The sequence below is a fragment of the Cricetulus griseus genome, chromosome 2 (genome assembly GCF_003668045.3).
Source record: "Cricetulus griseus strain 17A/GY chromosome 2, alternate assembly CriGri-PICRH-1.0, whole genome shotgun sequence".
In the NCBI taxonomy this organism is placed as follows: Eukaryota; Metazoa; Chordata; class Mammalia; order Rodentia; family Cricetidae; genus Cricetulus; species Cricetulus griseus.
This window is the reverse complement of record NC_048595.1, coordinates 234,499,575-234,527,001: the sequence shown is the minus strand read 5'-3', so window position 1 is coordinate 234,527,001 and position 27,427 is coordinate 234,499,575. Positions and strand designations below refer to the sequence as shown.

The 27,427-nt window shown below is 41.0% G+C and overlaps 1 protein-coding gene across 8 annotated transcripts in view; it reads right to left on the bottom strand.

Moving 5' to 3' along the window:
* Atp9b (ATPase phospholipid transporting 9B (putative)) overlaps window positions 1-27,427 on the bottom strand; it is a 189,670-nt gene that overhangs the window by 90,144 nt on the left and 72,099 nt on the right. For 7 of the 8 annotated variants that reach the window (XR_004768406.1, XR_003482992.2, XR_003482993.2 and 4 more), the window contains 2 exons: window positions 20,960-21,035; window positions 9,329-9,405 (listed from right to left, as the gene is read on the bottom strand). The exons of the other annotated variant lie outside the window; for it this stretch is intronic. Coding sequence is in view for 4 of the 7 variants with exons in the window: in XM_035440311.1 (XP_035296202.1) it covers window positions 9,329-9,405; window positions 20,960-21,035 (153 nt within the window). In the remaining 3 variants the exon portion in view is untranslated. The remainder of the gene's footprint in view (window positions 1-9,328; window positions 9,406-20,959; window positions 21,036-27,427) is intronic. 8 annotated transcript variants of the gene reach the window in all.

Below are 27,427 nucleotides of genomic sequence, written 5' to 3'. Positions count from 1 at the left end.
ACCAGGCTGACCCTGCTCCATGACGATGGGCAGGGCACACACAGGGATGTGCTATGCCATCACCACCCATCACACCTTACGGACCTGTGTAAGGACTATGCACACATGTGGAACCTCAGTGAGCATGCTTGGTCTTCCCTTTAAAAGTTCCAACTCCCCCGCCTCCTTCTCTCTTCCTCCCTTCACTTCTGCTCTCTCTCTCTCTCTCTCTCTCTCTCTCTCTCTTCTCTCTCTCTCTCTCTCTCTCTCTCTCTCTTCTTGGGTTGGCTGACAATCCACCCCCATATTCTACTCTCCCTTTTTAATAAACTCCACGTGGGTTTTTGGTCTGCAGTTTCATATTTCATCACCAATCACTGTAGCAGAAACCTAACATTTTTGGCGCCTGGAACGTGGGGAGGCTCTCCCTTTGATTTTTCCCCACCACCACTGGCAGGTGGGCGGGATGTCATAGGGACCCTAACACATGGATCAACAGCCCACCCTCCATCTCACCAGTTTTCTGGGACTCTCCATGTAACAGCGGTACCGATTCAATAAAGGTACCCCTTCTCAGTCAGCTTAAACATCTCCCTGAACCTGAAGGATTGACCATTAAGTGTCCGGCACCCTTCCAGGGTTCTTGAGGACAGGGGAAACCCCACCCCCACAATCTTCATGGACATGGTCGACCTCTTTGGCTTACAATCGCTCCCAGTGTATTTCCCACGGGTGACCCCATCAGTAGCTGTTTGCTCCCTTGGAGGCTAGCCGCTTTGGGGACTGCTGGGTTCTTTTTCTTTTCGCTTTTCAGGACAGCTGAGTCCTCATCAGTCTACTGGGAGGGGCCTCTGGCACCCCGCCCCCCAATACCCCTCAGCCCTGGGCTCAGGAGCTTCTGAAGAGGGGCTTTTGCCGTTTTCTCACTTGTTTCACCCATGGGAAATAAGCCAGCAAAGGAGATAAGCCCATCCACTCCACTGGGATGTCTTCTGGAAAATGTAAAACCCCTACATTTAATGCCGTTCATTAAGGCATCCAGACTCATTTATCTCAGTATGAAAAAATGGCCTAGGTATTCCTTAGATAACCAGTCTCACTGGCTCCCAAACGGTACTCTAGACCCTGAAATTTTGCAGGACTTATCTAACTTCTGTCAGGAAACTAGAAGATGAAAGGAGTTACCCTATATCCAAGCTTCTTCTACCTTGCTGTAGGAACCTTCTTTCACCTGGGAATGTCCTGTTTCTTTCTCTTCTGTTTGTTCTATCTCTACTGCCCTTCTACCGTGTTTCGTCTCCACTTGTGTTGGCCTGTCCTGGGGCAGTGTCTGTTCGAGGCGCTCTGAGAGTTTCAGATCCAAGAGGGGTCTTTTGGGTTTGTACCCTAGCACTGTCCATAGACTGGTACATTCGTTTCCCAGTTCTATGATTTTCTAGACCTACGTTGGTCTTTTTGGATGTTGTGCTTCTTGGACTCTGGTGTCCTGTTGATTTCACACATCTTTCTGCCTCACTCATGTGGAAAAAGTCACTTCTGCCGGCAGTTGGGAACATGCAAACAGTGCCCGCCATCTTGGCTATGTGGTCTGACCTGGGGGCCGCCATCTTGACCTGTAGGAATGCCCACTCGAGCCTCCTGTGCCACAAACCCCGGCTGTCAGATCCTTTTTTGCTTTTTATTTTTTTGTCTGTGATTTCTTCTTTCACTGGCCCTGTTATGCATGGCTCGTTTATGGAATACTATGCCTTTCCAGGGCCCTCTGTTTAAGTCTACTCTGTCCCTTTAAATCTCCTGTCTATTTGCTACAATGTACGGATCAGAGATTACATTCTGGTTCCCTCTTTTACTCTTATCCAGTCCTGCTTGTCTCTGTACATGTAATTTAAATTTAACTTTATACTTAGCTAACTCTATATGGAACTTAAACTGTGCTAAGTCTCATATCTCTAAATTGCTATGTATCTTTAAATGATGGTAAACATTTAAAATCATAAAGGTCTGTTTCAAATTAACAAAATATCTACACCACTCAGTCCATCCTGTAGGCTGTTTACAAAGGTACAGCTTTTTATTACAAAAGGGGATTTTTCTCTAACAAAAGGTAATTTTTTGACTGCTGAGATACTAAAAAAGACAGACAGCCCTCAAATGCTCAGAGATCTAGAGAACATGGCATTTAAAATGTTTTATTAAAAAGCTTTTTATAACAAAGAGACAGGCCAGCTGCTGGCCCCACCCCATTTCCTCCAAGAAGACTGGTGGGCACTGAGGAAACTCCAGCCACAAAAATGGCAATGTTGGCCACCCTGCCCTTCACCTCAACTGTTGCAAAGGACTTTGGACCATGGACAAGAGGACAGTGAAATCGACTTTCCCCGCGTTGCTTGGGCCAACTGTAGGCGAGCCTGCCTTTAGTCCGTAATCCACAGGTCACATGCTATCAGCAAGAAGGCAGGTGTCCTGCAGCCCGCTACTATGGATGGAGGGCCTTGGGGGTGGCTGTCCATGCAGCCTGCTGGCAAGTCTCTGTTGTTCTTTAATCATTAATTCAGGTAAAATTTTATCCCTCTCAAGAACTCTGATGCTTTTGAAGACGATAGTCTTGCCAGCTTAAAGCAAAACAGATTTCAGGAACAGGTATTTTAAGGTTTAAAGATGATAAAGTGATATGAGACATTAAAAAGAATGAAATATTCCAGATTTCTCTCTTTCTCATGCTACTGTTCATAGTCATAATGCTTTCAGCCAAGTTGCTTCTAACATGAATATGCTGCTACTGTGTCTAAAATTTGTTTTCACAAACTCAAAGGGCTTTTACAAGTTCCAGGGAGCTGAATTGGATCCGAATAAACAGGTCAGAGTCACTCCAGATATTCAATCTTTCTCTGGTCCCAGGACTCCCTTCCCTCATGTTGGGACCCCTCGGGAACCCCTCCCTCATCTTATAATCCTCCCCTCAAGTACCAGGACCTAAGAAAAAAAAATTTTCCTAAACTTAACCTTGTCCTCTACTCCACCAACATCTTGCCAGGTCTAAGAGGCGCCAGGGAGTTCCGTACAGTCTGGACTTGGATGGAGCAACCAGCTACCCCGGGGTGTGGCAGCACCCCAGCTTTCTCAGGTCCCCCAAAGATGGTCAAAGCAGGAAGCAGTCTTGAGAATTTGACGTCCTTATTCCTTAATCTGCCATGTCTAACACCCCACACCTTTTTAATAATAAGTAAAGGTGGGAATGAAAGGTTCAGGCATTATGCTGGCCTGCCCCTGTTACCTGGCAAAATCCACTCAGGCAGTACCCTGGTCAGCCTAGGGTTCCATGGGAATTGAGTCTGCACACAGGTGCAGAGGACGCCTTTAAAAGACAGACCCCTGACGCTCTCTTTGCTTCTCCTCTCCTCTCCTCCCTTCTCTTCACTTATGCTCTCTCTTACTCTATGTCTCTCTTCTCTCTTATTCTCTCTGCTCTGCCGGCTTATAATAAACTATGGTTAATCTATCTCTTGTTCTCATGTCTCATCTTGTACCCTTTTTTCTAATTTAAGCAAAGAGTAACACATGGCACATGGCAAAGAAGCTACTGTTTGGCATTAGAGCAATGACGGACATTTGAACAGTTTCAGGAGGGAACAACCCTCATTACACCTGAATGTCCTGTTAAGAGAGAACAGTATGTGCCACTGTGAATATATGTCAAGGGTGCTCGGCACAATCAGCTACAGGCTCCTGGACTCAGTGGAGAGGCTGTCTATTCCCTCAGTGGCTCAGCAGGGACAGACACCCCATGGCCTGCCCAGAGCCTGGCTTTGTGCCATAGAAGGGTCTTTCCCCAACCCTAGAGTGAACGAGGGAGGCAACAGAAGGCAGGCAGAGAGGTACACATGCTCAACAGAGCCCAACTCCACCACAGTAGACTTAGGCGGGAGACCATGATAACTAACTCAAGGGCCCTCCTTTCTAATTGACTGCTGGCTCTAAATTATGTGCAGGGAAGTCTGCTTCTGAATCTATAGCACCTGTGTGGCCTGTTGATTACAGGGGATGGGCTAAGGAGGATTTCTATTTACATAATAATTGGCAGAAGGGGGTAGGGTAGGGTGGTCACAGAAACCCATCCAGGTCAGCATCAGCTGCGCACAGAATTCCTCTGGCCAGTGACCTCATGTAGTCCTCTGAGTGACAGAAAAGGTTCACCCCACTCTTCCTCTCTATCAACATGTCCACCTCCCCGGCCCACTGCACTGCACCCCACATAAAGATGTCTGAGAATGCTCCCGCCTTACTCCCAGACCATGTCACCAGAAATGTGTCAGAGTGATCTGGGATAAGAAAAAAACTTATTTTTGTCAGAAATATGAAAAATAAGTATTATCACAAGCTCCCAACAGTTTTCAGGGCCAATAAATGAATATAATAATGAAATTGCCTACCGGCTTAAAGTAAAATTCTCTGCTACGCTCGAATTTAGATTACAGATAATTTAGTATTTAGGCGTAAGAAAACAATACCAAATATATTCTTACTTAACATAGACATATATATGGCAAGCACTTCTTGTTCAGAATGTTGTGCAGAACTAAGCATTTAAGAAACACATTTCCTATGCAGGGCATTCACTTTATAGTCAGATTCAGATTGAAAGGAATTCAGAGACAACGACATTTGTACTTCAGATGTTTTTATCTTGCAGAACAGGTATCAGCTACCATCAGGGTTGTTTTTTCCTGGAGTTGTAAGTGTATGCTCACAATGCAGACAAAGCTGTACGTGGCTGTGATGCCACAGTATGCCTGGCACAGTGCTGGTGACCTGGGTACCAGTGCAGTCCAAGCAGGTGAGTTGCGTATTGTTTATGTGCTACTAGAGGGCCTCATGGTTGGCTTGACGATGGCTCATATTTTCCTGCTGAGGCTTGGAAACACTATGGTTTGTTAATATTAATAACAGTTGTGAAGAAGGCATCCAGGTCTCTATCCATGAGACTGGCTGCAACACTAGGTTTCCCCATACAGCTCTTGGGGAATTAGAGCAGCACACATTAAGTTGGAGAATATATTACTCAAGAAAGCAGCTATTACAAAAACAAAGGGGTTCTATGACAAAAGCAAGCCATTCTAATGCAGTATTTTATTATAGATGAAGAGGACTCTTAAAAATATTAATATGATCCTTTGTAAAATAAAAGTCATTTTCCAAAACTGCCTTGATATTTCAACTGGGAATGTACACCGCAGCTGACTCTATTTTGTTCTATTGTCTGAAAATGCCTTCGCAACAATCCAGATAACGAGAGGCAGCTCCAATTCCCGTAATGACACATGTCACCTGTCTCTCTGTCAATGGGACATCTGAAAGCATCTTTTTATTAGAAACACAAATCAATATGCCCGAGGGATTACAATAACTGCTTGAAGCAATTTGTATTATCATTTCATCCCTGATGCTCTTGCTCTGAGCAACTTATTATTATGAACGGCATGAAAATGGCAACCTGTCACGATTGATTTTCTTTAACCTTCTCTAAGAATTTTTCCCTCTTAAATGTAATCAAGTATCATCTTATTAAATACATCTAAGGCTAGGTTTTATAAAGTAGTCCATTACTCAAGTTGTAGTCCTTGTAATTTAAACTTTTCACCAAATTTCACTGTAAAGTTGCTTAGTAATACAAACTTTATTTGTTCAAAGTTTTGTAACTTCTGAATATGAATAGAGTCAATCTCTGGAGTAAGCCCTATGATTAGCTAAAGAAAAAGTAGAGAACTGTATCTGCATCTGAATGACCAGTACCCCCTGAAGTAAGCATAGAGCCAGGTTTCCCAGTTACATTATTAGAGTGCAAGAAGAAATTTTAAGAAGACATCTAAAAGCATACATCAGAGTTATAGTAGTCAGAGTAACTCGACTTACAGACACCCTAAATGACAAGATCTTTCCAGTGATGTGGGATAATGCTCTTGTACACTGTAAAGATTTGTCACTCGTACTGGTTTAATAAAACACTGATTGGCCAGTAGCCAGGCAGGAAGTATAGGTGGTGCTATCAGACTAGGAGAATTCTGGGAAGAGGAAGGCAGATAGAGAGTCACCAGTCAGATGCCATGTAGCTGCCGAGGAAGCAAGAGGTCCAGGCATCACTGGTAAGCCAAGACCATGTGTAGATACACAGATTAATAGAAATGGGTTAATAATTAAGAGAGAATTAGCAATAGGCCAAACAGTTTATAATTAATATAAACCTCTGTGTGTTTATTTCGGACTAAACGACTGTGGAACCAGGCAGGACAGAAACTTCCATCTACACTCCAGAGCAGATACCAGAGCAGAGATCACCTCCAGTGTGTGCACCACAATCGCACAGGGGGCTGAAGCCCTTTGTTTCTGGCTCAGGAAGTCTGACCCTAAAGTTTACATTTCCAGGTCCTGCATGGGGATAGTGCTGGTGGAGGAGGCCAGTCATGTTGTTGGCACTACCAATAGTGTGGCTGCACACCTTCCAGTACACAGCCATCAGTACCCACAAAGGTCATTCCTAGTGACCATACTTAGAACTTTCTTGTACTTACACCTCCCACCACCAATTCCCAAAAGGCATGTTCATTTGCAGGCTCTGTTCTAGGTGAGGCTATTCCAGTAGATCTCTCTTCCGTGCCCAGAAGAGCACCAGCTCCCACCAGCCCTCTTTTCCCCTGGATTCAGGTGCAGAGAACTGTCCATAGTGTACTAAATGCTCTGCAGACCTCTGCTGTCACTAGACTGAGCACCAAAGCAGGCCCACGGTGGGGCCAGCTGAATTGTACTTCTCTATCAAGCTGTAAAGTCTGTAATGTACCCCTGAAACACTCCAGGAATATCCTAACACCACAAGGATATTTCAAACCCACAAAAGAAGGCTCATGTCACTGACTGGAAGTGCTTGATGCTCTTGTAGAGCAAGTGAGTTTGTTTTGTAGAGTCTGTAGAGCACAGCATCCATGTGGTGGCTGACAACCACCTGTAACTCCAGCTCTAGGGGAATTGCTGTGCCTACAGAGGCCAGAAGGCAGTATCAGATCCCCTAGGACTGGAGCTCCAGAAGGCTGTGGGAGCTGGGAATTGAATTGGGAACCTTTAGAAGTGCAGCCTTTGAGCCCTCTCTTTAGTCCCAGATGCTTAGGATGTCTACAAATGAATCAGCAAGTATTTTTAAATTGGAAAGGAGGGTTGAGACTGAAAATATTTCATGTGATAGAATAACATAAGGAAATGGAACACAGCTGAGTGTGGTGATGCCCACCTTTAACCCCAACACACTGGAAGGGAAGGCGATTACTGTGAGTTTGAGGCCATTCTGGTCTACATAGCAAGTTCCAGGCCAGCCCAAAGCTACACAATGAGACCCTATCAATAATAATAATAATAGCAGCAATGCAGCATCTACTGAGCACTTGTTAGATATCAAGTTCTATATTAAAAGCAACACTTGCATGAGCTGATCCTCAACCAGATTGTGGGCATCATCTCTATCTTACAAATATGAAAATTAAGAAGCAGAATTAAACTGTTTGTTTAAAGCCTGGAACCTGGTCTGTGACAAAACCTAGATTCTTCATCAGCTGATAAAGCTCAAGTGCTGGAGTCCTTAACTATGACCATAAACTATGTGAACCACAATGAGCCACATGAAACATGTGCAGAGAATAAAGCTGATAAACCATAGACAATAAAAAACAACAGGATGTAAGTCTGACTGAAGAATAAGGTGGGAATTTTAAAGTCTGATTAAAAGGTAATTTGTAAGATGTTAAACTTACTGCTTAAAATTGAATTTATCCTCAACATCACAATAAACATGAAAGTGAAAACATGAAGAAAAAGCTCCTGAAGTTGTATGTGCGTTAAAGAATTCTATCTGTTGTCATGAAGAAACAATTCCCATGCTTCTTTGAAAATGTGTATAAATGAGCATCATTCTATAACCAGCTTACTGAATTGAAATACTGAGAAAATTTAACATAACTTTAGTTCTATTGTTCAAATACTGACTAAGGTCTATTTGATAGCTAAAAGAGAGTAGCTAAATAAATCTAAAAAGAAGTTTCTTATCATCACAGTTAAAATTCATAGTAATTAATTATTACAGTAGTATATATATACATATAATGTGCATATAACTGATATCATTGAATTTTAATCTGGTGAAACTAATACTGAACATTTGGCAAGATTCTATCACATATGCAAACTTTCATCATTCATATCTCTGTTGGATTACTACTGTCTTGCTATCTATCTATCTATCTATCTATCTATCTATCTAGTAAATAGAGGCACACAAACACTTGGAGACTCATAACTGATCAGTGTTGAGGGACACTCTCTAGCATTCCCCACTGACATCAGCAAGCATAGGGGAATCCACTGTAGCGGAGATGGGCCATGAACTGGGGCTGGTGATGCTTTCCTGTTTTATTTGTTTTGACTGGCTTTTGAGACAGGCTCTTTGTTATGAAACCCACGATGCAGCCCAGGATGGCCTCAACTTCCTAAATGTTAGACTTACAGACATAGGGAACTACACTTGCCTTGCTTTCCTATTGTTTTGGAGGGTTATTTTAAAAGTACTTCTTAGCCAAAGAAATGGATTATATCATACCAGACATGTACATATATTTTTAAGGGCATATTTCATTTCTACTCCTTAGTGGAAAATTTTCCAGCAAAAACAACTCACTATTAGTAACCTACAGAGTAAGACAAGGACCTGTGAGAACTGTTTGATTTAAATTCGTGTGTTATACTTCAAGTAAATAAGCAGAAACTGACAGTAAGAAAGAGTTTCTCATTTAACTGTACTTCTGAACAGGCTGAATTCACTATGAACAATGAATCAGCCACACAGCAAATACATAGAATTCACACTGACTTTGGTTGTGATTTAACTCATACACACATGTTGATTGCACAAGGGATAATTTTAGGAGTGTTACAGGGAATCTTTAGGCTTTCAATATGCTTCTGAAATGAAAGAAAAAACCCGGATATAACAACTAGTATTATCAAGATATATAATATAAAAGATTAATAGACTTTTTTAAAAAATAAACCATCAACATAAAGAACACAAATCACAAAATAGACTTAAGATGAGAAACCAGGAATTAACTGCCCAACATAAGGCACAGAATGAGGCAAAGAATGCTTGATGAGAATGGATACAAACAGAGACTCATTACAGTCACCAGCAACTGAGTCTATTTTTCATATTATTTATGATGCTACGTAAACGAGCTATTCAGCACTACATAGACTTTCTTACTGAAAGGAAAAGGCAAGTTCATGAGAGCAGTCACTCCTTAAGCTAGCCTACCTTATTTTTTGGATTGGATGTGTTCATTACACTTCGAGTCTCTTTTCCAGTATAAATGACAACACCTATTACAGTACCTGCAAAAACAGGAAAGTGGTCCTTATAGTAATACTTCAAGGCAGAGATAACACTTTCTAATTAATTGTCTTGATGGAAAATATATTATACTGTTTGAGCTATACACATTTATCCAACAGTCTATTTGATTTGGTTGGTTCAAGAAAACTTAACCTTAACTTTTAAAAAGTGAAACAATTTGTTAAGCAACACAAACTTGTCTGTACATAACATTGAAAACTGTATGCATGCTCTTTTTCCTGACAATGGGAGTGACATGGCTTTTCCTTACTGTCTACTGAAGCAGTAGGAAGTTCACGTTAAAATGACATCCAAGGTACTAGTCTTATCTGAAAAAGTACACAGCTGAACCTCCAGACCAGGCCAGGGCCAGGAGACCCAGCTCTTCCGCTTGAATGTGTTGCTGTGCATGTAAGACCAGGAAGTGCTGCTGTTTCAGATGCTCGTCATCAAACGACACCAGAGGACCAGGATGCTACTCAGTGGAGCACAAGGCTGTCATGTGCTAGCCCTAGGGTCCACCCTTAGCACCACAAAATGAGCTAGGCAAACAAAAACCCACCAGAAATATAATTTTAAAATATTTGATTTCAGATTTAGAAGCTACTCATTTCTTAATTGGATGTCTATAAAAGTTTGGTTTTCTACATTTATAGGTAAAAAAGATGTAGTACTTTTTAAACTTAAGAAAATGACCATCTGTATGTTCAAGGGCTGTAGTTAATCTGTATGTGAAACGGCTGAGAGCATTCATAGACAGACTGTAAAGACTGAACCCATGGAGTCTCTACAGTATACCTGTAGTTAATCTGTATTATAATCTGTATGTGAAACGGCTGAGAGCATTCATAGACAGACTGTAGAGACTAAACCCATGGAGTCTCTACAGTATACCTGTACCGTTTATAGTCCCAATTTTGTCTTTAAAATTTAAAACTATTAATACTGAAATAGAAAGTAGAAAGACATTATATACATATACAAATAAATGACTGAAATTAACAATCCTCACTACATTAACTCTTTAAAATTATATAAAAACTGTTTTGCTTCAGAGGCAGAGGAAGGAAGCTAGTAAGTTTAAGTCCATCGTGGAATACACAACAAGAACCTACCTCAACAAGAACAACAACACTCCCAATACACATAACTCTAGATGTAGATTAGCATGTGAAACTTAGCAAACTCTGAGTTGGGAGCCATCAGGTAAATATGCACTACTGTTTGGCTCCATCTGAGCACTACCAACAACATGTGGCATGTGATGGAACTACAGCTTCTGCTTCAGCAGCGAGGAGGGCAGCCCCACATGGTCCTCAGCAGAAGTGTGCAGCAGAGGCTGCTGAGCCTGTCTGTAGTCCTGGCTAGCACCACAGTGAAGCCAAGTTCTGGGAAGGTGTGACTGGCTAACAAGACTCATGGAGCTCACCCAGCGGCACAAGGGTTGCCTCCGTATTATAATCAACTTACACTTCCTATACAAGATGACTGCATTTAGTGAACAGGATATTAATACTTGAATACCAGAAACTTTCACACATAAAAGTTTATACCACAGAACTGTTTCAATATTGAAGAAATAAGGTTAAGTGTTAATTATAAACTGATCAAGATTTTCTTCCTATTTTCCAATTTAATTTCTTCAAAATGTAAAATTGCCATTAATGGTGAGTAATCACAATCCCACCAACAATGCAACGTAACATCAGCAGAACAAGTAAGTGTCAGAGAAGCCAACAGAATGATCCACCAAGCTTAAAACCCCTGTCCCAAAAACTAGTGCAGATTCTGAAGAATGTAGATTCTGGGCTGGTGTAATTTACAGTACTCAAGTTAAACAAAGAAATGCAAGACTACCAGGAAACATGGCATACATAACACAATTCCTGATGTTAGAGTTATGTCATCTATTAACATTTGCTAAAGGCTCTCACTGTATTTTCTCATTTGATGGTTGCTAAAAATGACTACTCAGTGTAATTAGCTTAAGTGCATTGTTGTTCTGAGCCTTGTGGTTTTTAATTACTTAGGATTGTTTGAATTAGTCCAGTGCTATACGGGACTCTTGGCTCTCTTGGACAAAGAATATGCATTTATAGAATGGTGTAGGCTAGGTGCACCCCATAGAAAGAAGCATGGGAAGACGCCAGTCTTGACATGAGCCATGAGAGGACAAGATACGATATATTCCTGTACTGCAGCAGATAAACAAAAGACAAAATAGGACAGATGCCCAATGTGTTCAGATTTTGGGGTGGAGGGTATAAGTACAAGAATTTCATTATTTTTCGGTGAAAAATTAAGCTATCATTCTGGCTCCAAATTCACAAACTTCAGTAAATTCAAAAGTATGCTTGCATGTTAACCCACAGCCACAAAGAAATTCCTAACAGGTAGGTACCATGTAACAAATCCCTAAAGGCAACGGAATACAATGTCTAGAAGTGAGCCAAAATTTTAGGAATACAATATCTAGAAGTGAGCCAAAATTTTAGTTCGGTTTGAAGCAGGAATATATTTTAAGACTTACGAGCACTTAGCCCTGAAAATCAATTATTATACTCATCTGGTCAAAATCTACATTTTTGATTTCACTAAAGTCATTTAAAAACCACTGTAAATATTCAGATGCTAACTGTCACAAGCAGGGTTAGTATAAGCATGACACACTGACCACGGACTAGAGAAACCCAGGCCCTACACTGGCTGGCCTCTTGGTGAGTGTGAAGATCACTGTGTGGTCCATCTGTACAACTTCAAACTTCAGATTCGTTACACTTTCACTTGAGAACAGTTACTGATGTTTAGCTATATTATGGCCGCCATATCTAAATTTCATAAAATACCAATTTGAAATTAATAGTTGAGTTATATTTTAAAGCAAATAACTTTTCAATGAAAACCTGGAAATGTTAACAGAATCAAGCTTAAGGAGAAATGTATTCTTCATATAAGTATTTAACAAATATGACCACAAAAATGCAATCAGGCAAATCAAACTGACTACCCTTCTTAATTTTAAATGATCAGACTCTTACAAAAATTTCAGCTTCTACCTTTTTATCCAGAGGTGACAGCATGTGGTATTTACTCATCAAACAATGCTCTATACATTGATAATCATTTAGGTGATCTGGAGAAAATTACATATAGATTCAAAACAGGCTGGGACCTTTTAACAAACTGATTAGTGGCTTTAACAGATAGTGGGATGCATACTCAAAACAAAACAAAAACCCATACAGAAATAAGAATTAGTATGTATTCTCTGTGTGTCAGCCAAACACTGGTGACAATCCTAGAACCTGGGAAATAATATAAAGACAAGCCATGAGGACCACAGCCACCAGCCAGGACTGGACTAGCAGACTTTACAGATGCTCACTGATAAGGAAGCTGCACAACCAGGCCCAAGAGATAGGAAAACAGGTAGCACAAAGAATATAACCACGTGTTATTCAAGCACCAGGTGCACAGAGTCTGGTGCAAACGACAGGCAGACCCTGAAGAAGTTAACACTAGGCCAAGGTCAGGGACTCAACAATAGACAAATAAGAACCCCACCAATGTGCAGACTCCTTGTGGCCAGAGACAAAGAACAGGAACAGAGTCTCCATGGCTAAGCTTATAGGAACACACAGGAGACCTATACCTAGATCAGAGTACACTGACAGCATGCTCTGGACGGAGTTCTCATGTTCACTTCCTCACACAACATACTGCCAGATATAAGCGTTTTGCACGAGAGTCTACCTATGTACTGGATCTTAGGTTGCAACCAATTCTTGCCTACTTCTCATGTCCTCAAATGTTGTGGAATATTAATTTAACTATATAAAGGTGTGTTATATTTGTTTATGCTGCATTTGTTTAATGATGTAAACATGTGTTGCTTGCCTAAGGCACCAGGTTGATCTAATAAAAAGTTGAATGGCCAATGGCTAAACAGTAGAGGGATAGGTGGGGCTAGCAGCCAGAGAGAGTAAGTAGGGGGAGGAATCTAGGCTTGAGAGAGAAAAGAGAATAAGGGAGAAAGGGAAGATGCCCAGAACCTCCAGCTAGACAGACACACAGAAGGACATACAGAAAGAAAGGTTAAAAGCCCAAAGGCAAAACGTAGATGAAGAGAACAGGTAAATAAGTGATAAGAGCTAGTGGAACAAGGCTAAGATAAGGCCAAGCATTCATAATTAACAGTAAGTCTCTGTGCCATAATTTGGGAGCTGGATAATGGCCCAAAAGAAAGCCTATCATATTTGTCATTCCAGTGTGAGACCTAAGAAGGTTGAAAAGAGGAAAAAAAAAAAAAAAAAAGGATATGGCTCCTTTAAGAAGCTCTGCAACAAAGGGAACACTTAAGTAACCAGCACATTAAGTAGAAACAGAAAGCTAGGTAAAAAACATGTGCCACAGTGAGGGGCATCAGCTTCCTAGAGCTGGGGTTGTAGACTAGGATCCCACTTGAAGGCAGCTTTTTGGCCAGGCTAGCAGGGCAAAAAGCTCAGCTTTCAGGAACCCAGCAGGGCAAAGCAGCCACCAGCATAAAGCTGCTTAGCAGTTTAAGGTTGAGTTCACAGGGTCAGAAAAGGTTAGAGACATGCAGTAAAGACAAGATGGGGGGGGGGGGCGGCGTCATGGGTCTTGAAACAGGCTACAGTGTTTTTAAAAGTACACATAAGCTTAAGAAACAAAAGGAAATGGATATAGACAGTCTTTGAAAAAACTAGTTAATAAATAATAAAGTCTTTAAAGAAAGAGTAAAGTAATATAAAAAGAATAAGCCATGTAAAGAGGGGAAATACATAGAGTCTGGATCCTGTATGGTGATCTGTTGCCTTTGAATTTTTTTGAATGCTGATGAGCAAATTACAGGTGCTAAGAGACAATAGATTGTAAAAGGGACTGCTGAATGAAACCAGCCTAGATAGATTAGGGATGTCTTTTCTTCTTCTTCTTCTTCTTCTTCTTCTTCTTCTTCTTCTTCTTCTTCTTCTTCTTCTTCTTCTTCTTCTTCTTTTGAGATTTTTTTTCTTATTTGGAAACAATCTTATTTTACATACTAATCCCAGTTCCCTCTCCCTCCCATCCTCCCATTTCCCCCACTGACCTCCCCAACCCACTCCCATCCACTCCTCAGGGAGAGTGAGGCCTTCCATGGAGGATCACCATAGTCTGTCACATCATTTGGGGGAGGGCCTAGGTCCTTCCCTGTGTATCTAAGCTGAGAGAATAGCTATTATGGATGTCTTAACTTTAAAATGGAAGGCAGAAAATGTATTGCATTGGGGTAGAGGTTATGCTTTTGTTTCCACAGGAAAGGAAAGACTGTGGGTTCCTTCAAGGTTAATAAAGGTTTGATTGGGGAGACTTCCTGAAAATCTTGGCTACAGACATAAAGAAATAAAGCAAGAAAAACTACAAGACAGTGAGACTTGAGACATGTCTGCTCCTGGCAGAACCAATTTACTTCATAAAAGGATTATGGGCATCAAAGAGTCTCCTTATGGAATTTGCTTCCAATGTAACAAAGCCAGCCATTTGGGTAAGAAACTGCCATTGCTTCGACTGCTGATACTATGCTGTATAAACTAGACAAACAGGACAAAAAAGAAACAGACTACTGAATTTTGCCAAAACAAGGTGGGTCAGTTCTTAAAAGTCCCTGCTCCATAGAAAAGTCTGCCAAATACTCTAGGCCTGTTGGTGGAAGATGGATGCCCCAACATTGCAGAGCAATATTGGGTGACTGTTCAGGCATTCATATGTCTCTATCATTTCTATACATTTGGAAGTGGCTTGCATTGCATTTCCTGTTTACTCAGGTAATATTATATACTTTTAGGGTCTTTGATGGAGTTGAAGACTAGATAGTTATAGTTACAGCTTTCCTTAGTTATGATAGAAGGTAAATTAGGCACAAAACTCTGGACTCACCACAATAGAATAAATAATAAATAATAAATAATAAATAAATTTCTCTGAATTTGTCAAATGAAAATGGACTGAATATTGTAAATGTAATTCTTACTTGATAATTGTTCTTATTGTATATAGTTTTACTGTGTTAAAGTTAAAATGCTTTTTATTTAGACAAAAGGGGGAAATGCTGTGGAATATTACTTTGTTAAATATGTTTGTTATATTTGTTTATGTTGCAGAATATTACTTTAACTATATAAAGATATGTTACATTTACTTATGTTGTTGAATGATATAAAGACGTGTTGTTTACCTGCCTAAGGCACCTGGTTGGTCTAATAACAAGCTCAACAGTCAATAGCTAGACATTAGAAGAATAGCTAAGGCAGAGAGAATAAGTAGAAGGAGGAACCTAGGAGGGAGGAAGGGAGAGTGAAGAGCGTAGAGTGTAGAGCGAAGAGTGAAGAGCAGAGCAGAGCAGAGCAGAGCAGAGCAGAGCAGAGCAGAGCAAGGAAGAAAGAGAGGGAGATGACCCAGGGCCAGCCAGCCAGGCAGCAGACAGACAGACAAACACAGAGTAGGACATACAGAATGAAAGGAAAGTAAAAAGCTCAGAGGCAAAATGCAGATGAAGAGAAACAGGTTAACTTAAGTTATAAGAACTAGTGGGACAAGCGTAAGATAAGGCTGAACATTTATAATTAACAATAAGTCTCTGTGTCATGATCTGGGAGCTGGTTGGTGGCCCCAAGAAAAAGCCTGCTACACTCAAGCATTACTGAGCTGTCAACACCTTCAACCACAGCCTTTTGTGGTTGACACTGGAGTGACTTCCCAGCTGACGTGGTCTCTTTCCACTCAAATACTAATTCTTAACGACCTAGGCCTGGCTAGAATTGGAATATATCAAACCACACACAGAAAACAGACAGACTTTGAAAATTTGCTGTGATGACGCTACATACATAATAAAAATGAGTTACCAGGAAAATAAATTAAAAGCCAAGCAAAAGTAAATATGTCTTCATTTTTTTCTTTCCTTTTTTTTTTTTTTTAGTATTATCAAACTATACCAAATGCCTATGTTTCCAAATGTTTATTTTCAGTTTATGCATTTTCCATAATATTTCAACCAATCCTGGAAGCCCCATTTGCATATATGCTACACCATGCTCTAGAGGCACAGATCCTGAACAATCCAATCTGTGCATACACATTCTAATACACTGCTTTAGCAGGCTTGCTTTTAAGTTTAGAGCAATTCCATGTAAGGACCTGTCTTTTAAAGCAGTGGTTCTCCACCTGTGGGTTGCAACCCCATTTGGGGGTCAAACAATCCTTTCACAAGGGTCACCCAAGAGCATCAGAAAACACAGATATTTGTATTACGATTCACAACAGTAGCAAAATTACAGTTATGAAGTAGCAACAAAATAGTTTTATGGTTGGGGTTCACCATAACATGAGAAACTGTATTAACAGGTCACAGCATTAGGAAGGTTGAGAGTCACTGATTTAAAGGAATAGTGTTCTCTTAGTCAACAGGGAAGCTGATGCACAGGGCAGCAAAGAGTGCTCTCTCTTTGATCCCCTGACACATTATTTTTCTGTGTAACTTGAGTGGCTAGTCCCATATTTTTAACTCTATGACAGGGAAGGTCTGAAATAACTTCATTCTAAGAGCTACTCTGGGCCTAGAAAGGTAGCACAGTTGCACAATACTTGACTATTATGTGCTAGGCCATGAAACACAGGAAAGATAAAGCACAGCTTTAAAAAACCAAGTGGGGGGCGGGCAGTGAAGTCTAGCCAACATGGCTACCTAACTATGAGCTAAACAAGGATAACACCAACAACAAACATGCAAGTGAGAATGTCTGCAAGGTCTAAACCCTAAAGTGTTAAGGAAATTAAGCAATGGTAAGAGTAGAAAAAATAAGTCAGCCCCAGGAAAGAGTACACCAACTAGTTATCTAACACCAAATGGTCAAACACAAAAACATATACATACAAGTAATACTATATAAACTAAGCAGGTTGTATTTATATTTAGGAATATATATATTATATGTATATAAACATATATACATACACATACATGCATAAATATACGTGGAGAGGGAGGAGGGATGAGCAAAGGAGCCAAGATGGGGCTGGAGAAACCTGCAGAAACAGTGGACCTGACCTAGTGAGAGCATGGAGACCCTAGTCATAAAGCTGGGGAAACAGCATTGGACCAAACCAAGCTCTCCAAATGTGGGTGCCAGCTAGGAGGCCAGGGCAGTCTATGGGACCTCTAACAGTGGAGCCAGTCTTTATTCCTAGAGCACAAATGGACTTTGGGAGCCCATTCCCTATGGAGGGATACTGTTGCAGCTCAGATACAACAAGGAGGGCTCAGGCCCTCCCCCAAGTGATATGACAGACTTTGAAGGTCCCTGGTGGAGGGCCTCACTATCCCTGAGGAGGAGTTGGGAGATGGGTTGGGGGGGTTGGGGGGGAGGATGAGAGGGCGAGGGAATGGGGGGAGATGGATATGTAAATATGAGTAGTAATTAAAGAATTTAAAAAATTAAAAGAAAGAGAGGAAATGACTTTGAAAGGGGAAGGAGGATACATTCAAGGGTCTAGAGGAAAGAAGGGGGGTTATGTAATTATAATCTAATTTTTAAAAGGTGCCACCCTGAATCCACTTGAAAAGAATTCTAAACTTGTGATTCTAAAGCAATGTGGGAAGGATGAGAACCACTGCTCTGAACATCCTCTGAGACGTCAACTTCCATCACACCCAGTACTACAGGAGACAGCAAATACAAAGGGCTGAGAGGTGACAGACATTGTGATGATACATTAGTGTGTCTCATGCAAAAGATTTCACATAGCTACTGCATGCCAAGGTCATTCTGAAAACCAAAGTCAAACAGAGAAACTATGCCCAGGAAATTCCATGGGACGTCTCAGAAGACGTAAGCTCAAGTTGCCACTGTCTCCGAGGAGAAAGGCCACAAATCAATAGTACTGGGATTTGGTGTCAACAGTGTAATACATATTTAAAACAGAAACAAAGAACAAAGCATGAAGTACTTAAAGAGATAATCTTTTAATCCCTTAATGATTCGTAATTCAACACTATAAATAGTATGATTAATGGCAGAAAATTTTAAATTCTGGCCAAATGAGCACATATATGTCCCATATTGCAGATGCTCTCCTATAAACTGATAGTGAGCTCAGAGACCACGCCTGTGCTCAAACCCTGGTGGGAATGCTGTACAGCTATGGCACAGTGGGGCATTCTGGTGCATTCTTCATCAGAGAAATACAACCAAGAGTGGCATCAAGTCACTCAACGGGGTCAGGGCTCATCAGTCTGCAGGGTCAGGAAAGTCTGGGGGGGGGAGGGAGAGGGAGGGCTTCCAAAGATGCCATGAACCACTCTACGGTGACTTCAAAGACCCTGAACCTATGGTCTCCAGAGCTGAGGACCTGGCATTCCCAGGCATTCTCTTCATGGAGAAACAGCTTTGCTTCTCTATGTACAAGTTTACAAGCATATGTGGATATCAAAATATCAAAGATGTCACAGAGATGAACACTTTCAAGATTCTCACAATTCACCTCCATGTTTGTTTGTAAAATATGAAATATTATGATCTGTAGTTCTCTAGGGCTGCAGTGTAAATTTAAACAAAGGATCACAGACCTGCCTTCCTGGATGATATCTCCCTCCCTCAAAACACACACATATCTGGGGCCAGGCACACTTAGCCTTCTTCAGGGCACTGTGGACTCCCAGTACTAGGCCTTCTGCCAGCTGTCTTTTGGCAGGAATACTCCCACAAGAGTCCTGTCACCCAGCAGACCTGCCTATGTATTTCTTTAATCTGTTTTAAATATCTCTTCTGCAGAGGTCTTCCCTAGACCATGTCTGTAAGGTCCTTGGTTCACACACTTTTTGGGGGCTTTGTACTTCTTGTGGTTCTCAGTATAGGGCGAATTATCTGGTACTCAGTATAGGGAGAATTACCTGGTACTCAGTATAGGGAGAACTACCTGGTACTCAGTATAGGGAGGATTAATTACCTGGTATTCAGTATAGAAAGAATTACCTGGTACTCAGTATAGGGAGGATTAATTACCTGGTATTCAGTATAGAGAGAATTACCTGGTACTCAGTATAGGGAGAATTACCTGGTACTCAGTATAGGGAGAATTATCTGGTACTCAGTATAGGGAGAATTACCTGGTACTCAGTATAGGGAGGATTAATTACCTGGTATTCAGTATAAAGAGAATTACCTGGTACTCAGTATAGGGAGGATTAATTACCTGGTATTCAGTATAGAGAGAATTACCTGGTACTCAGTATAGGGAGAATTACCTGGTACTCAGTATAGGGAGGATTAATTACCTGGTACTCAGTATAGGGAGGATTAATTACCTGGTATTCAGTATAGAGAGAATTACCTGGTACTCAGTATAGGGAGAATTACCTGGTACTCAGTATAGGGAGAATTATCTGGTACTCAGTATAGGGAGGATTAATTACCTGGTACTCAGTATAGGGAGAACTACCTGGTACTCAGTATAGGGAGGATTAATTACCTGGTACTCAGTATAGGGAGAATTACCTGGTACTCAGTATAGGGAGGATTAATTACCTGGTACTCAGTATAGGGAGAATTACCTGGTACTCAGTATAGGGAGGATTAATTACCTGGTACTCAGTATAGAGAAAATTACCTGGTACTCAGTATAGGGAGAACTACCTGGTACTCAGTATAGAGAGAATTACCTCGACCGTTTTTTAAAGCCTTTCCTACCCAACAAAGCTTTCCATTAGCACTTCATTCTAGCAGTATGGAGAGGGCACTGTCACACACTCAACACTGCGGAGAGCTCTTCAGTGTCCCCAGTCCCTCCACGCCCCTTTCCTTGTGCTCCCTGACACCAAGTTCATGCCTGGCCCCTTCCTTAAGATCAATTCCCTCCTGGGATTCCCTCCTAAAGTCATCATTGATGACAACCTGCTTCTGACCACGTGCTAACACTCTGCATTTCCAGCCCACCTCATAGCAATCTACTTCCAAAACTGCCAACTCAAGTGACTTCCTCTTTAGCTGCTAGCAGTGTTCCACCATCCACCATCTTCAGTTTCCCTCAGACGGCATTCAGATCTTCCCTGGTTTCACAGCCCTGGCTACTTCGCTCTCTTCGGGCTTATGGCTTCATCTAACCTTTTACTCTCCTACATTACCCCAGCTAGTCTCTTCTAGGTTTTGTCAGCTGGACAAAAAGTGGATAAGAACCATCAAAACTTGCTACCAGTTTCCCAGCCCTCCTATGACACCCTCATCCAAGCACACTGGTGTGCATCAAGTGACACATGTCAAATAGAAAAATGGCCCTGGCTCCACCACAATGGCTCTGTCAACACTCTCATGTTTCTGGCCTTGTTCTGCAGTCGGGGAATAGTAGCCCAGCCCTCCCCACACACTCTCAAGACTATCTCCTGGCTTCTCAACAGGCAGTCCCTAAATACCACAGGGCAGTTTAGGAAAGCTGCTTTAGAATACCTGGCCAGCACTAACATCCTTTGTCTGTGAGATTCATGCAGGGAAACTTCTCCCTTACCTGATGCAACAATGGTGCTTGCCCACAATGTGTTTTCTATACTGAGACTTTCATGAATGGGAGGATCACTGTCTTCCTGTTCAGGGAGAAAAAACAAAACAAAACAAAACTGGAAAATTAGCAATGTTCTATTCACATTCCAGGTATCTACAGTGTTAGAAAAGAAACATGCCCATCTTCAGTACCCGACTCATTACAAATACAAGTCTCAAGGGGGAATATAAAAACCTGAAACTACAATTTGATTGACCCATACATACACACTTATTGTTAATGCTTGCATTTATAATACATAATTTTAAATTTTCATAGGTACACTCATGATATGCTGATTATTTTTAGAGAATAGGCTAAAATATTTTTTAAATACATGGTGTAAGCATCACTCCCAATCCTTCACTTTTCTGGAAAGTTAAAAAAACTAATATTAGCACACACATAATCACGAATAAACTATGTTTCAAAAACATGACAGAATTTCCTTTCCCTAATTTTTGTCAAGAACAGGGGCTGTTCTTTAATAAATATAAATACACTCATGAACAATGAAAAATGCTTTTGTAACTATTAGTAACACACGGGAGAAAGAGATCACTTCTCTTAAATCCCCCCTGTAAAATATGTTATTTTTCATTTAGCAGAATTAAAATACAAGCTGTTTGTTGCTAATTATATATGTGAATATCAAATGTGCCCAAACAGCAATACCACAACAGCAGTGGTACATACAGTTTAATTTTATGTGTACATGTTTCATGCTGATATTCAGAGACAAAATATACAAGCTGACGATTTCATCTTAATGTAAGGCCACTGTCTATATTGTGATTGTGATGATCATGGGAGTCTTGCTGGAGCACAGGATCATAAAAGCCCTAAGATCTGCATCTGACAAGGATTCGGGGAAAATAATATACACGGCAATAGATGACCTCAACGTCTGCACCGGGCAAAATATCTCACATCATCTCCACTGTTAGGATTACTCCTTAAAACTTACACAGGATCTTTATGTTAACTTGATAATTTGCTATCCAGATACATTCCAAAATAACAAACAATCAAATGTGAGGAGAAAACAGAGTTTGGAGCTATGGATATGTCTTTTTCTATGATATCAGGCCATCTTCAAATACCTTTTCCAGCCATCTTGCTAGCTAGCAAATATATTTGGTACACCATTTTCTGATTTGCAGTTAAAGCACAGAACTTAAACTCTTAATGCTAATTCAGAATATTTCCAATACTGCCAACATTTACAAAGTAAAAGGTTTTGCTTGTCCTATGGGTGCCTTGTATGCATTTAACAACAAAACCGTAATTATGAAACCTACTGCTTTCCTGCAGCTGAGTTCAGGCTTGTGTCTTACAACTGTGTGATCCCTGCATTCCTCTCTAGTGCCCACAGAAGACAGCATCCAACTCTAGCCGTGCCCTGGGTTTTGGGTTTCGTGACTGTGAAGGCTATCAGGTCAGCAAGTCTAAAACATTGGTATGTTTTAAAAAATACATGTATCCTTGTGTGTGTGTGGGTGTGGGTGGGTGGCACTGATGCTTAAGAAAAAACTCTTCTAAAAACAGAACAGTTTAATTGAGGTATGCTTTGGTTATACCACTCATAAATACAGGAATCCAACACAAGGCTTCCCATATGCAGACAATTGCTCTACCACAGATCAACATCCCTAGACCAGCTAAGACCACTTTATGTGGAAAAGCCGAGGCTTATTTCAACTCAATATAAATAAATGTCATGTCTGCTGGGGGCAGGGGGGAAAGAGTCAAAGAATTATACTCATTTATTTAAGGGTAACAGAACTATAAGCATGCTTATGCTTTAATCACTTTACTTCAATAAAATAATGGTGACAAAATGTTTACTGAGCTCTTGCATGGGCCCTCCGACATCATCACTAGTCTTCAAAGCACAGACTTTGGAGTAATCTGCTTCATGTTTTCCAACCCTGTCTTCCATGGACTGCCAAGAATACTTTGCCTTTTTCTCCAGTTCAGAACTAAAATCGCTCTTCAAGGAAAACGGATAACGGTTATCTAAGGAAAATTAGGTTTTCCCATTATTTTTATGGTTTAATAGAACAAAAGAATTAACTTACAGAGAACACAGGTCGTCTTCATGGACTACATTACTATTTATTTGACATCATGGCTGAACTACAACGACAACTTCTGAATCCCTTAGAGAATATAGTTGTGATAAACACTACTAGAGAGATAAATCCTGATGCTCTTTGGTGTTCTTACAAAACAGGGCCAATATGGAATACCCTTCAATTTTATGTTGGTCTAAGAGTTTCAGTAATGGAATACACAAATAGACACTTTCTAATCTGCACATTTATCATTTTATAAAATGACTCCCTAAGGACCACAACCTAAGCAACTACAGGGTTAACCTTTGCCTTCCACATACAGAAGAGGAACATAAACTTACTCAATACATTAATAACTGAAAAATAAAGAGGAACTTTCTACCTTCCACAGGCACCGTGAGTCCACAAACATGAAAGCACCAGCAAGGCCATGCCAGCCACTAAGCTGAGCTATCATACAGAGCACCTTTAGCAGGTAGAGCACACAGTGACTCAAGAGAAGGAGCAGGGCTGTGTTTTGTGGATGGTCAAAACACAGCTGGGCCTGCAAAACACACCCTACAGACACACCCAGTGAAAAGTGCAAACAAGCTCCCCTTCAGCAAGTCCTGATTTCCCCTGAGCACAAAGCACTTCACTGCTTTAAAACTCTTTAAACTCTCAGTTTAGTGGCACAGTGGTGAACTGAATTCCAGCCATCAGAAAGCACAGGTAATGATCTCCAAAAGTCTGTGGTAGGGCCTGGACTATACAGCAAAATACAGCTAGATAGGGTAAAAACAAGACCCTGTCTCAAAAAATTAACAACAAAACAAAAACCTCTTCTTAAGGCTTCCTTCAAAAAAGTGTCAAAAATTATTCACATGTGTTTACCATTTGGTATATTTCCCATTTATGTCAGACTCTCAGGGACAGATGGGAGTTAAAGCAGGTAACAGTTAAAGCAGTCTTATAAAACTGAACAGGGAATAAAATTCTATACAATTTAACTTTAGAAATTTAAGTTCGTTTTCCTATTATTTTCTATACCAATTTATCTGTTTCTAATAAAGTATGAAAGAACACCCAATCTCATAGTTTTTCTTCAATTCTGTAATGTGAGTGACAGTCTTTTGGTATTAAGTATATAAAAATACACATCACAACAATCACTCTACAGTTCTTTAGCAAGTAATAAAGACTGGGATGGCGGAGAGAAATTTGTAGATCACTTTTCATTTTTGGTCTCTTTTTCATTAGAATTGTGTAGTTTGAAAAACATACACTTTGAGGGAACGAATATCAAATGCTGCAGTTCCAGGCTGGCCTGTGTAATGGACAGGGGAGCTCTGATGACAGAGCTAATGAAGGTTGGGTGTGCTGTGGCTTACTCGAGAAACTAAGGCAGAAAATGCACAGCAGGAGTGCATGGGATAATGTTGGTGAAGGATAACAAGTATTAGCACACTTTTAACTCCAGCTTGCCAAGGGAAGGCTTCTTAAATGAAAGGTGACGTTAGCACCTGGAGCAAGGTCAGAACCGCTTCTACACAACACTGTGCAGCCAGATTGCCTCACGCTGTAGGAGGGTGGCACAGACTCACTCATAATTCGCATGACTCTGCTAGAGTCACCAGGGGCATCAAAATGCATAATGCACCCAATACCACAGCAACCTCAGAGTTTATGTGTTCCAATTCCTAATTCAGTCTCTAAACTGGGAAACAGGAAACCTAGCTTCCAAATGTGAATGTGCCCCATAACACAGAAAGCTAACATTTTTGGGCTCTCTAGATGTGCATTCAGCCCAGCAGATCAAGAATCTTCAAGAGCCAGGTGTTGGTGGCACATGGCTTTAATCCCAGCACTTGGGAGGCAGAGGCAGGCGGATCTCTGTAAGTTCGAGGCCAGCCTGGTCTCCAGAGCGAGTGCCAGGATAGGCTCCAAAGCTACACAGAGAAACCCTGTCTCAAAAAACAAACAAACAAACAAACAAACAAACAAACAAACAAAAAAAGAATCTTCAAGAAAAAAACTAGGAAGTTCCACAAAGTGAAACTTGAATTTCCCATACTGTGTATATTATGGCGAGTCCAGGTAAATGAGATGTGTGAGCACACTCTGCTACCGCCTGCTACTGTCTATCTTCAGTCCTGTAGCAGTCCTATGTATAACTCTAGTTTTATTCAACTTGTCTCACCTATATAGATGGCCCTAGAATTGGTATGTCTGTACTGAACATGTTAGACTTTTCTTTCTTGTTCTAATTTCAAAACTAACACAACAGAACAGCTATCGAACAGCAATGATACAGAACTAGTTATCTAGAAGTAATTAAAAGTATATGAGAGAGGTCTGGTGTAGGCATGCATGCCTTTATTCCCAGCATTCTGGAGGCAGGGGCAGGTGGATCTCTGGAAGTTCCAGGTCAGACCCTTTCTAAAACAACCAAACCCAAAGGAAGCAAAACATATGGATGTATGTTTAAGTTTGATCCAAATACTACACACAACCCTGAATTTAGGTACCCTGTGGGATAACTATTTAAAAAGGGATGACTCAGTGTCCATAATATCATCTCTATCAAGACTGAGAAGAAAGATGAAGACTGTTTGCCAAGCTTCTCTCAATATAAAAAGTTTCCAAACAACAGCACTATCATGACCTTTAGGGAGGACTGCACTAGTTACTTTTCTTGTTACTGTGGATATATACCTGCTAAGAAGTAACTTAAAGGATAAAGACTAATTGGGGCTCATGGTATGAATGGGAACAACCTATGACAGAGGGGAAGGTGTGGTAGCAAGAGCATGAGGGACCTGGTAACATGGAACAGGCAGCAAAGACACAGAGAGACGAGGGCTGTAGCTGGGCAGGCTATACCCCACACATTCTGGCCCAACAGCCCAGTGGCTCTACGTCTAACAAGCAGGCCTCGGGTTTCAAAGGTACTACAACCTCCCAAAAGAGAACAACCAATTGGGGACACATCTCCAAACACATGAGCCATGAGAGACATACTGCATTCAAACCAAAACCAAAATGGCACCACAAAGGCAAACACTGAGCTAAGCCTGCTCCTCCACTCTCTTCTGACCACTTTATCTCAGCCAGAAAGCAAGTTCATCAAACCCACAAGAAGGTCATTGCTGGTATGCACCATGTCAAAGCCTCATAGTGACACCTAAAGCCAGCCTCTGCCCTTGAAAAGCTAATGAGATAGTGGACACAGATTGAGATCAACTGCCATGAGGCAAACCTGGTCCAATGCAGGAATAGCAAGAGATGTGATCTGCTAGGGAAATTGGGTGCAGACAAGGCAAATTCTGACTTCGGATTTTGAGAATGTTGCCTGATGGCCTTATAGGAATAATGGAACTTTGATAATCCTTCTGGACATAATAAACAATCAGAAGACCACTCCCCCCCCAATGCCCTCTTGCCAAAAACAAACAAACAAACAAACAACACCAGGAGGAAAAGATACAATCAGAAAAAGTAAGGACTCTGAATGATAAGTGAGGTGTAAAGTGAGGGAGAGCTGTTGGTGGCTGCTGAAGAGCACCCACATTCCCCTAGGGGCAGGCCTCTCTATGCTCTATGGAGCTCACAATGAAAGGCACAGTCAGCAATCTCAGAACACAGCACTTCCTGAGCCTCCTCAGGAGAGATGCTCCTGCAAATACAACTAGTGGTGTTCCTCTTACTCTCCACACACAGAGATGCTGCAAATGTTTAGGAATGTTTACATTTCATTCTATTCTGTGCTTATTTTTTCAGTTGAAACTCTTGACTTCACTGCATCCTTTGGCATTTAGTTTTTCAGACATTTTTTAAAGTGAGGTAAATACACACAACATAAAATCTGTTGACTTAAGCAGGCCTACCTACACAGCATTAAACAGATGTACTGTGTTGTGTGGTCATCACCACTAATCACCTTATGTTATAAAACTGAATTCTGCCCCTATTAAACACCATCTCTGTGCTACTCCTAAAGCCCCAGCACCTATCAATCCACTTTCTATGAATCCAATTACTCTACTCACCTCTTATAAGTAGAATCATAAATATTTGTTCTTTCTGAGTAACTTAGTTTACTTTAAATAATGTCCTTAGGTTTTTTCTGTATCTATTTTTTTATTAATTTATTTTTTACATTCCAATCCCAGTTTCCCCTCCCTCCTTTCCTCGCACTCCCTCCACTCTTCCCTCCTCCCATCTGCTCCACAGAGAGGGTAAGGCCTCCCCTAGGAAGTCTAAGTCTGTCCCATCATCTAGTTGAGGCATGTCCTTAGATTTTACCCATGGCATAACATGTATAAGAATGTCAACACAGGTTAGCCATATGGCCATAATGTAAGCTACACATATTTTC